Source organism: Oncorhynchus keta, chromosome 16 (genome assembly GCF_023373465.1).
Source record: "Oncorhynchus keta strain PuntledgeMale-10-30-2019 chromosome 16, Oket_V2, whole genome shotgun sequence".
NCBI lineage: Eukaryota > Metazoa > Chordata > Actinopteri > Salmoniformes > Salmonidae > Oncorhynchus > Oncorhynchus keta.
The window spans coordinates 9,593,178-9,605,817 of NC_068436.1; the positions used below are offsets into that span (position 1 = coordinate 9,593,178).

Genomic DNA, 12,640 nt, shown 5'->3' on the forward strand with positions numbered 1-12,640 from the left:
TGCAGACCAGACTCACTTAGGAGAAGGTCACTCGCAGGGCAACACCAGTGACTTCTTAGACTACAGGGAAAGCTTACAGACAAATCAAAATGTTGCGACCCACTCCCCTTTACACCCAGTGTCCACATCGATGGCACCTTTCGATTCACACGGCCACGTCCTTTTCGATCAGGAATTGAACTCAAACGACAGGGCTAGAGCGCAGGCTCAGGAAGGGGAAGCAACATCAGACAATAGTAAAGAGGAACGGTTCCTCTGCATGTTCTGTAACAAAGGCTTCAGCTGCCCCCAGAAGGTGGAGATCCACCAGAGGGTCCATACAGGGGAGAAATCCTTCAGCTGTACCCAGTGTCACATGCACTTCGCCAAGGCTGGCAACCTGAAGAGGCACCATATGGTCCACACAGGGGAGAAACCCTTTAGCTGTAGCCAGTGTCACATGCGCTTCGCCCAGGCTGGTGACCTGAAGAGACACCAGCGCGTCCACACAGGGGAGAAACCCTTCAGCTGTAGCCAGTGTCACATGCGTTTCACCCAGACTGGTGACCTGAAGAGGCACCAGAGGGTCCACATGGGTGAGAGGCCATTTGCCAGTACGCACTGTGGGAAGAGGTCCTCAGAGAGGAGCTACCTCAGGATGCACCAGCAGATAAACCATTCCACTCTAACATAGAAAGTAACCATTCCACGCGATAGCTTCTGACATTTAGATCAAACCCTGATTTAAAGACAAATATACATTTTCATTCTCGTAAGCAGAATATATCCACATATGCATTTCGAATAACAGATTTCAATGTTGAATATTCCTGGGTAAAATATTGCATCCAGACATTGTGTGGAACACCTTCCTAATATTTGAGGTGTCGAAAGCGTTCCACCGCATGCTGGCCAATGTTGACTTGCTTACCACAGTTGTGTCAAGTTGGTTGGATGTCCTTTGGGTGTTGGACCATTCTTGACACACATGTAAATTGTTGAGTGAGAAAAACCCAGCAACGTTGCAGTCTTTGACACACGGTGTGCCTTGCACCTACTACCATACCCCGTTCAAAGGCACTTAAAAATGTTTTGTCTTGCCCATTCACCCTCTAAATGGCACACATACACAATCCATGTCTCAGTTGTCTCGAGGCTTAAAAATCATTCTTTAACCTGTCTCCTCCCCTTTTTCTACACTGATTTTTAAGTAGATTTAACAAGTGACATCAATAAGGGATCTTAGCTTTCACCTGAATTCACCTGGTCAGTCGGTCATGGAAAGTACACTAATGTTTTGTACACAGTGTATATCCACCATGATGGGCTTCACAGCAACAGTAAACATGTCTCGACAGGAGAGATGCTTGTTCAAACTTTAAAACTTCAGTTGATTGCTAATAGCGCCCTCTTGAGCCAATCAGTGTAATTTTGTAAATGCCAGGGCCTGGTTTCCCAAAATGGTTCTGAAGATGACAGGGAAGAGAGTGGAGAAGAGAAAGATGCCCGTCACCTTTATTAATTCAGCCACTTACTTAGATAACTAGCAAGTTAAGCTTAGGCAAATTGTGTTGCTGCATTTTGTAAACGCAGATGTAAACGCAGATGTAAACGCAGATGTAAAATGCTTATTGTAATCTCTGTCAAATGCAAGATTGACTTTAAGCAAAACATTAGGAAATGTCGCTGGCTACATTCTTTCTGTGATAAACATTAGAAAGACTATGGCCATACATCGCTTTTGCAAAAAAAAAATACCTTGCTTTTTCATTCTAAGTTAATTTATTTGTGTGGCTGCCAGTCAAATAGCTTTACACTTGTGTTGTCATCTGATGAAAATGAAGCTATTTTCTCCCGAATGTATTTATTGTTAAGGAAAACTATAGTTGCACATCCCTGATCACTCTATTGAAGCCAAAAAACACTGACTTTCAATATAAAACGCGACCCCTGTCTACACAGCTGGACTCACCTACTCCCGCTTTCTCCCGTTGTGCTATTTGCAAACCAACTGTTTTGGGGAACTGAGGTAAGCTTCATAATGTAAAATGATGTCTAATGAAGAACGCTATATGCTTTATCTCCTGACGTATTGCACAACTTGACTGCAGGTACATGCTTAATAGGATCAGACCCGTTTTTTACATTTTCGCCTAAAATGAGATACTGCCTGTTCAGGACCTGAAGCAAGGATATGCATATTCTTGATACCATTTAAAAATAAACACTTTGACGTTTGAGGAAATGTGAAATTAATGTAGGAGAATATAACACATTAGATCTGGTAAAAGATCATACAAACAAACAAAAACATGTTCAGTCATATTTTCGGGAATGCAAGAGTTGTTGAGTTAGGATTCTGTGTAATTTAGATGTTGTCCACAAGATGGCAGCAGTGTGTGCAAAAGCTTCAGGCTGGCGGGGTGAAGCCAGAGACAGCAGTGGGGTCAAACTGTAGAACACAGTTTCTACATTTGAATATAGACATGTATTTTTTCTAACAAAACTACACTACACTTTATCTCTGGAACCCTCAGGATGACAAGTTTACTGAATGTAAGTACATTTTTTCTTTTTTTTACTTTCGAGGTGAATGTATCAAACCATTTGCTGTGATGTGTTTTGTTGTGTATTTCTGTAATAGCTCATGTAAATTGGACACTGCAGTAAGATTAACAAGAATTTAAGCTTGCCCATATAAGACATGTCCCGGAAAGTTGGCTGTTGTATACAATGTTTTCTAGTCACATTATCGCATATTGAGCAACAACCGTCCCGGTTTAGGGACACCGATCCCATAGAGGTTTAAGTAGCTACAAATATAAAAATGTATTTAAAAACTGCAAATAAATAGTTAATACGGTATTGGTAAACCATTCTGTGGCTGTTTCCAAATACCCCAGTATACACGGTTTACCTCCCAAGCCTAGTTCTTAGATGTTTCTACACTCGGTGTATAAGGCATATACTGTAAAACGCCAAAAAGGTCTGTTATGTATTGTGTTTGTACTGTGTAAGCTGTAATGATGTTCACAAATGCCTATTTCATTACCTCCATTCAGTACTTAATTTTTTTTCAAGACAGGATGCATCAGAATATGAATGCAGATTTGTAGTTTATTTTTTTCACCTTTATTTAACCAGGTAGGCAAGTTGAGAACAAGTTCTCATTTACAATTGCGACCTGGCCAAGATAAAGCAAAGCAGTTCGACACACAACAGAGTTATACATGGAGTAAAACAAACATACAGTCAATAATACAGTAGAAAAATAAGTCTATATACAATGTGAGCAAATGAGGTTAGTTAAAGGAGGTAAGGGCAAAAAAATGCCATGGTGGTGAAGTAAATACAATATAGCAAGTAAAACACTGGAATGGTAGATTTGCAGTGGAAGAATGTGAAAAGTAGAGAGAAAAAATGTGGTGCAAATGAGCAAAATAAATAAATACAGTAGGGGGAGAGGTAGTTGTTTGGGCTAAATTATAGATGGGCTATGTACAGGTGCAGTAATCTGTGAGCTGCTCTGACAGCTGGTGCTTAAAGCTAGTGAGGGAGGCTAGTGAGGGAGATAAGTGTTTCCAGTTTCATAGATTTTTGTAGCTCGTTCCAGTCATTGGCAGCAGAGAACTGTAAAGAGAGGCGGCCAAAGGGAGAATTGGTTTTGAGGGTGACCAGAGAGATATACGTGCTGGAGCGCATGCTACAGGTGGGTGCTGCTATGGTGACCAGCAAGCTGAGATAAGGGGGGACTTTACCTAGCAGGGTCTTGTAGATGACGTGGAGCCAGTGGGTTTGGCGACGAGTATGAAGCGAGGGCCAGGCAACGAGAACGTACACGTCGCAGTGGTGGGTAGTATATGGGGCTTTGGTGACAAAACAGATTGCACTGTGATAGACTGAATCCATATAGATTCAGTAGGGTATTGTGATAAACTGAGTAGGGTATTGGAGGCTATTTTGTAAATGACATCGGTTCGGTAGAATGGTCAGTTTTACAAGGGTATGTTTGGCAGCATGAGTGAAGGATGCTTTGTTTGCGAAATAGGAAGCCAATTCTAGATTTAACTTTGGATTGGAGATGTTTGATGTGAGTCTGGAAGGAGAGTTTACAGTCTAACCAGACACCTATATATTTATAGTTGTCCACATATTCAAGTCAGAACCGTCCAGAGTAGTGATGTTGGATAGGCGGGTAGGTGCAGGTAGCGATCGGTTGAAGAGCATGCATTTAGTTTGACTTGTATTTAAGAGCAATTTGAGGCCACGGAAGGAGAGTTGTATGGCATTGAAGCTCGTCTCGAGGGTTGTTAACACAGTGTCCAAAGAAGGGCCAGATGTATACAGAATGGTGTCGCCTGTGTAGAGGTGGATCAGAGAATCACCAGCAGCAAGAGCGAAATCATTAATGTGTACAGAGAAAAGAGTCAGCCTGAGAATTGAACCCTGTGGCACCCCCATAGAGACTGCCATAGGTCCGGACAACAGGCCCTCCGATTTGACACACTGAACTCTATCAGAGAAGTAGCTGGTGAACCAGGCGAGGCAGTTATTTGCGAAACCAAGGCTATTGAGTGTGCCGATAAGAATGCGTTGATTGACAGAGTCGAAAGCCTTGGCCAGGTCGATGAAGATGGCTGCACAGTACAGACTTTTATCAATGGCGGTTATGATATCTTTTAGGACCTTGAGCGTGGCTGAGGTGCACCCATGACCAGCTCGGAAACCAGATTGCATAGTGGAGAAGGTATGGTAGGATTCAAAATGGTTGGTGATCTGTTTATTAACTTGGCTTTCAAAGATTTTAGAAAGGCAGGGCAGGATGGATATAGGTCTATAACAGTTTGGGTCTGGAGTGTCTCCCCCTTTTGAAAAGGGGGATGACGGCGGCAGCTTTCCAATTTTTGGGGATCTCAGATGATACGAAGAGAGGTTGAACAGGCTAGTAATAGGGGTTGAAACAATTGTGGCAGATCATTTTAGAAAGATGGGGTCCAGAACGTCTAGCCCAGCTGATTTGTAGGGGTCCAGATTTTGCATCTCTTTCAGAACATCAGCTATCTGGATTTGGGTGAAGGAGAAGTGGGGGAGGCTTGGGCAAGTTGCTGTGGGGGTGCAGAGCTGTTGGCCGCGTTAGGGGTAGCTAGGTGGAAAGCATGGCCAGCCGTAGAAAAAAGCTTCTTGAAATTCTCAATTATCGTAGATTTATCGGTGGTGACAGTGTTTCCTAGCCTCAGTGCAGTGGGAAGCTGGGAGGTGCTCTTATTGTTCATGGACTTTAGTGTCCCAGAACTTTTTGGAGTTACATCCTGCTACAGGATGCAAATTTCTGTTTGAAAAAGCTAGCCTTTGCTTTCCTAACTGCCTGTGTATATTGGTTCCTAACTTCCCTGAAAAGTTGCATATCGCGGGGGCTATTCGATGCTAATGCAGTACATCACAAGATGTTTTTGTGCTGGTCAAAGGCAGTCAAGTCTGGAGTGAACCAAGGGCTATATCTGTTCTTAGTTCTCCATTTTTTTGAATGGGGCATGCTTATTTAAGATGATGAGGAAAACACTTTTAAAGAGCAACCAGACATCCTCTACTGACGGAATGAGGTCAATATCCTTCCAGGATACTCGGGCCAGGTCGATTAGAAAGGCCTGCTCGCTGAAGTGTTTTAAGGGAGCGTTTGACAGTGATGAGGGGTGGTCGTTTGACCGCGGACAAATTATGGACGCAGGCAGTGATCATTGAGATCCTGGTTGAAGATAGCAGAGGTGTATTTAGAGAGCAGGTTGGTCAGGATGATCTCTGTGAGGGTGCCCATGTTTACGGATTTAGGGTTGTACCTGGTAGGTTCCTTGATAATTTGTGTGAGATTGAGGGCATCTAGCTTAGAATGTAGGATGGCCGGGGTGTTGAGCATATTGTCTTGATTGTCCTTCGAGATATGATTTCTCTGCCGTTGTTATCATGGATTCACATACAGAACTGATGTCCTCTCCCAATGAACTACAGATTGCTGTCATCTTGCTGTTCTCCTGTTTAAATGCCTAGGGAATGGTTTCATAGAAGGTCTAGGCGGCAGGTAGTGGTTAGAGTGTTGGACTAGTATCCGAAAGGTTGCAAGATCAAATCCCCAAGCTGACAAGGTAAAAATCTGTCATTCTGCCCCTGAACAATGCAGGTGTTCCTAGGCCGTCATTGAAAATAAGAATTTGTTCTTTGTTCCTAGTTAAATAAAGGCAAAATAAAAAGGCCTGCCTCAGTTACCTCCATGGTTACCCCACCAATACAGGCAAGGTCAGGGTGGGTGTTCGCCACAAGAAGTACCTAGCCTATAACACAGCACACAATCCCAACACCCAAACAATGGCTAGAGGTAGCTGAAAAACGTGCTTCTATTTCTTAAAGTAGGGGTCGCAACATAAATGTATAATTATTTAATTAACTACTGGAATTTATTTGGCCAAGTGCAACTGCGCTGTCGACTTAGCAGCGATCTCTCAGTTTGGTAGCTGCGCGAGTATGAGAGGTAGAGGGAGATGCCCGTGTGCTTCCCAGTTTACCGATCTTTTTTCTGCAGTTTTGTTGAAGATCCCTCCGCGACCCACACGCTGCAGCGCTGTCGTTCAAGCCACTGACTTGTTATTCCCAGTTGCCATCACTCACCGCTGTCATGAAATGGACTCATGCTAGAACTCACAAGTTCTGACTGAGCTCAATCGTCATGAAACGCAAATACAGTAATGCCTTTTTGTCTCTTTCACACAAACTTTGAGAAATAACGAGGAGCGCCCACAATATGTTTTGTGTGGGGAAGTGCATAGTAATGAGTTTCTCAAAACGAACAAATTAATAGAATGACACGTACTGACCAAACATCCAGGCACAACATGACGGTAAACCCAGGGAGTTCTTTCAGAACAGGGCAGAATGCTTCAGGAAACAGTGCTTCGAAAGTGGAAAAGTAAGTCAACTAGCAAGGCATTGTTGTCATTTCATTTATGCATAAATAAGGGAGTACTCTCTCTCATAGTAGATGTGAGTTTCTCTTTCAAAAAAATCCTCTGGCCTTGTAACGTTACACAGCTAACGTAAACTCACCCCACTTCGTAGAAATGTGCGCAACCACAACATTCAAACGAGGCTAATGGGACTGTGTTGACTTCAAAATCGGGGTTGTGAATTTCTTTTCAAGCGTTGATCGACATGGTAATAGCTCTAGTATTGGAGAGAAGTTGAAAAAACACTCTCCGTTACATCGTGACGTGTCATGTCGTAACGTACACCACGCATAAAGCAACTTTCTGTCTTACAATCTCTCTCCACCAGGTGTAGCACTTCCCTCATCGTTTTAAAACAAGAATTGGACAGTGACGGGGGTAAGGGGGGATACCTAGTCATTTTTTGCATCATCACTGCAAGCGATCATGACTCTCAAAGCCGCTGTTTATTTTTAAGATCACTTTAGCACTGCCCTAAAAACCTGATTCAAATTCGACACAAACCTTCAAATAGGTATGTAATGACACATTATATAGTATTTATAGTGTTTTATTTACATTTTAGAGGCGATAAGTTGGACAGATCAAGTGAAAAAAAGCTATTTTCCCACCCGCCATTTTTAAAAAGACCCGAAGAGGCTCATTGTCTTCTTGAATTATGCAGAAACGGGCAGCGTGGGGGTCATGTAATTGATTCTGTTGGAAAGGGGAGAAATGGTGCTTTACAATGGTATTGACATTACAATTGATCTGGAAGTATTACATTTTTGGGCTGCTAAAATAAGGTCAATTGTACGGACCAAGGTGATGTACAAAAGTGAGTGAGTTTACATTAATAGTTAACGTTAGCCAAAGCAAGCTAACTAACTACTGAGCGTGCAACCCTAAGAAACAGTACAGATGAAGATTAAAAATCATCAGGCATACAGTACATTTTACTGTAGACATTATTGTTAAACAAGTCTAGATTGGAACTGTTGCTGTTAAAATACAAGTAATAATTGATTGAAGCAAGATGCTTTTTGAGGCAAACACTCACACAGTTCTGGGTTGCTCATCTGCAGCATTAAGCGATCTCCTACCTGACTGAGAAAGCAGTAGATGTTCTGATCCAGTTTGGCACCACACTCCTATGCAAGTCAGGGTTCTCAAGTACAGAAACAGTGCCAATGCTGAGCATGACTTCAGTGTTGCACTGTGAAAAAGTGAGTCCAGAATAGACCTGCTGGTTGAAAACTTCAACCAGCCACACACACCTCTCATTATGACTGTGTATGTAGGTGTTTTCTGGTCTACATCTGTGTGATGTGATCAATCAGTTTATTCCAGTTCAGAATAGAAAAATAAGTATTTTAAACAGCAACAGTTCCAACCTAGACGTTCTATCAACAATAATTTCTTCAGTAAGATGTACAGTAGGCCTGACATTTATCTGTACTGTTACTTAGGGTTGCACGTTCAAAAAGCCTGTGTGTGTGTGTGTTCTGTTATACATCTGTGTGATGTGATCAATCCTTTTATTCCAGTTCCGAATGAAATCATTTATTGTATATTTAACAGCATATATTAACAGCAACAGTTCCAACCTAGACAGGTATGTAAGAGTGTTTTGAAATGGGGAAAAATAAACATGAAAAGATATTTATGGGTATTTCATTATTTGTTTATGTATATATTGCATGTTTGTTAGGCATAAAGGCAGTTAAATGTGCCGATATGTATGTATAGTTGCATATTTTCCTAAGCTTGGGTCCCAGGAAAACACAGAATTTCTCATTTGGGTCCCAAGCTGAAAAAGTTTAAAGATCCCCTGCTCTAGTGTCATTGTGTCACAACGTGAGGGGATGAGCATTAGGACGGACGCTGACAAGCTGTACGCCTTCCCCACATTTGGGAACTGCTTCACTGAGGCAAACTCTGTGAAGAGGCACCAGACCGTTCTCACCAAGGCCCTTCAAGTGAAGAGCTTCTCCTTCCTGAGTAGCCTTATCAGACATAGGAGTGTCCACACTGGGGAGAAATCGTAGCAGTGTGGCTTGAGATGTACACAGGGGATATGAGAACCATTCTTTATCTGACATATTATGGTTATCATGTATAGTGTCTTGGGGTACAGTAAGAGTTTTTTGGATTACTAAGTCCCTCAGTTGAACATCTGGGTATGCTCACATGACTTGTTGTTTGAGGTGCTGGCATTAAAGTGTAACACTACATTTCCCACTCTTGAGTTTGGTTTTGCCTGTGTTCTATTCATAACAACATAATGTTCCTATTTTTTGTATTATTATTTTACATAATCAGGTGGTCTGGAGGTGAAAGAAATGCACACCTATTTAGGTGAGGTGCTGGCTAGCTGAAAAGGAGAGCCTCAGATGCAATAATTTAATAACCAATGTTTTGACAGACAACCTGGCCTCTGTTCCTTTATGTAAAAAAAAATAGGTGATCAAATCTGTCAGCAAATGAAAATCATGTTGTCTTTTTGATATTTAATTTTAATTTTAACTTTATTTAACCAGGCAAGTCAGTTAAGAACACATTCTTATTTTCAATGACGGCCTGGGAACAGTGGGTTAACTGCCTGTTCAGGGGGCAGAACGACAGATTTGTACCTTGTCAGGTCGGGGGTTTGAACTAGCAACCTTCCAGTTACTAGTCCAACGCTCTAACCACTAGGTTTCACTGCCGCCCCTATGAAACCTATAGGTTTCTGTCCTTACCACTGATAGGATCTAGCCACCCTTTCCTTTTAGGTCAGTAGCTAGGTTTCCATACAATTTGCGACAGATTTTAATGTGAATATTCTAATATCTGCATAAAACAGTATGCATTTTCTCACCAGTGATGTGTTTTGATCAAACTGACTTTCTGAGGATAAAAGGCTGTGTGTGACGATGTAGTTCACATAAAAATACATTTTACAGTTCCAATTCCCATGTACTGAATGAAAATACAAGTTAAATAGGTTTCCATCGCATTTTCATTTTTTTTTTCAGCAAAAATTGTGCCGTACAGGGTTGGGTAGGTTACTTTCTAAATGTAATCCGTTACATTATTGATTACAATTTGACAGGTAACTAACTTTTTGATTACCCAAATCAGTAGTGTAATCTAATTATATTCAGTTACTTTTAAATGACTTTCCCCTAAAGAGGCATTAGAAGAAGACAAAAATGTATGCTACCAATTGCAGGATAAATCAATGTTAAAGTTTACATAGCTGGCCATATATAGTTACCTTTATGGGTTGGTTATGTAGGCTTCTTCTAACCTATCGCTTTATACTACATATAATAAATACGATTAAATAGTATCTTTACATTTAAAAACCAAAGTCTATCAAAATTCCAGTCATTCCAATAAATGTTATACCCCTTGATCTTGAAGGATAGGACTTGGAAATATGGAAGTATAGATTAGCCAAATTGTTTTACCTGAGCATAACCTCAACTAAGGATTTATTAGCAAGTCCTACTATGTTGTTTATGATTTTGTGTCATGGAGGACTGATTGGGCTCATTGATTCGAGTTGAAAAATAAATGTTGCGCTCATGGAATGGCATGCTGAGAGCTACTGAAAATGGCTATTTACATGTGAAAAATGGATGCCATGTGCTGCATTTGCTATAGGCCTAGCTCTGTTTAACGTTTTGTTGGTGACACTTTGATATCTTGATAATATGCAAGGATAATCCACAAATGAAACAATAACGAAATTGTCGCCCGCCTCTTAATCTGATTACAATATTTTTTGCTGGTAAAGTAAAATATTACAGCTACCGTTTTTTTTGTAATCCGTTACTTCCCAACCCTGGTTATATAGCAAATGTGCCTACTCTGGTCTTGGCACATGCGCTCTTGCCAACAAACTCGGAGATACAGTAGGCAACCTTCATTATGAGATTATTATGAGCGATATTATTTGCCAAACGGCAGCCAAGCATCGATCATCATGTCACCAGAATAAGACCCTTGATATTTATTGGAAAGGTGCGTCTAACTCATCACTTTGCACCTACACCACCCTATGAAATTAATCATAAAAATTAATCTGTAACATAATAAACTGCATGCACAGAGTCGTAGTGGGAGGACCACACTACATATCATAGCATGACTCAAAGTTTACTTCGAAGTTATGGTTAATATAGCAATATTTGCGCATGAATGCGTTTCCACCGCCATTTCTTGCATAATACATTTTACCGATAAAGAAAGATCCAAACATGTCGAATGAATAAATTGTCTTAAGTATTATTATTATTTTTTTAACATCAGCCTGTCGTAACGTTTTGCCTGCGTCAGGTAATTCATCCGCATGAAATGGTTGGATGGAAACGTGGTTAGTTACGGAAATTGTTCTAAGCAAGTCTGCTCTGAAAGATACTGATCGTGAAATGTTTTATGTGTAATGTAATAAACAGTACCGTTTTTCAAAGAACAGCCCGCATACCCTTTTCATTTAGCCACACTGAGTTGTGACGCCAACCAATTGAGCGCAATAGTAATGGCGTCTTTTTGTATGCACTAACGGGGGCTAACTCCGCCATGGCTCTTTGGCCAAAGCCTATGGGGAAATGAATGATTTCTTGTTGTTGATAATATCACCGAAAATAAGGTTTGTGGTAAACACAGTTTCAGGAGAATTTATACGTTTTGTTCTATGAGATAATCTTCATCAGCTAACTATACTTTGTGAATTTGGAAGCATTTATATAATCAAAACAACCACATAAAGGCTTCATAATTCATAAAGGTCATGTTAACTGACTGATATTATCTCATTGAACAAAATGTGAAGGATCTCCTAACGAAGAAGAGGTAGAAAATGCTAAATCATCTGTGGTTTTTAGGACTACAAGCTCGCAAGGTCTACGCCTATAAAATCCTTTCTCTAACCTCCATTCTGCCAGTAAGAACATGCAAGAAAAAGTCTGTGACCTCGGCAATTTCCCTTCAAAATAAAAGTCCTGCAATGAAGATGGTTAAAAAATTATAATGGTTGAAATTCGTATGAGAAAATGTTAGCAGACTTAGAATTGTGTTTAATAATATCAAACAAGGAAGTGAATCGCCATAATTGCATAAATAATGTCATAGCATTGACATTATTGTTAACAGCATTAAAGGTAATGATTACTAGATAGTTATTATGTTAATTGCCTGTACCACCTAAAAGGTGGGGTCCATTCTACTCAGAAGCACTTCTTACTTTCCAAATCCACTGAGTTTACAACGCGAGGAGCATCACTGCTCATTTTGCAGCCAAAGTCTGGCCTATCAGTTTAAATGCAGTAGGATTTTCATATTGAACATACATATTGCATTGTACTACACTATGAAACAAAGATAAATGACAAAGAATGACAGTAAAAAAAGCTTTGGAGCACCTTAAATTAAATTTAGGCAAAAAGGCATACTCAGCTCAATCATTCATTAAATCAGATGGCTCATTCACCACAAAACCCACTGATATTGCAAACTAATTTAATTATTTTTTTCCATTGGCAAGATTAGCAAACTTAAGCATGACATGCCAGCAACAAATGCTGACACTACACATCCAAGTATATGTAATTTTGAATTCTGTAAAGTGAGTGTGGAAGAGGTGAAAATATTATTATTGTTGTCTATCAACAATGACAAGCCACCCAGGTCTGACAACTTGG

At 40.6% G+C, this 12,640-nt stretch overlaps 2 protein-coding genes across 3 annotated transcripts in view; one reads left to right on the plus strand and one right to left on the minus strand.

Annotated features, from left to right (window-relative positions):
- Nucleotides 1–12,640, plus strand: part of LOC118395568 (neurotrophin receptor-interacting factor homolog) — a 384,346-nt gene that overhangs the window by 354,800 nt on the left and 16,906 nt on the right. The window contains exon 8 of one of the 2 annotated variants that reach the window (XM_052465145.1): nucleotides 6,347–9,184. The exons of the other annotated variant lie outside the window; for it this stretch is intronic. Within the exon in view, the coding sequence (XP_052321105.1) occupies nucleotides 6,347–6,354 (8 nt within the window). The 3' untranslated portion in view covers nucleotides 6,355–9,184. Of the gene's footprint in view, nucleotides 1–6,346; nucleotides 9,185–12,640 lie in introns of those variants that run through there. 2 annotated transcript variants of the gene reach the window in all.
- The window catches only part of LOC118395564 (neurotrophin receptor-interacting factor homolog), a 238,501-nt gene that overhangs the window by 75,475 nt on the left and 150,386 nt on the right, over nucleotides 1–12,640 (minus strand). The gene's annotated exons all lie outside the window — the stretch shown is intronic.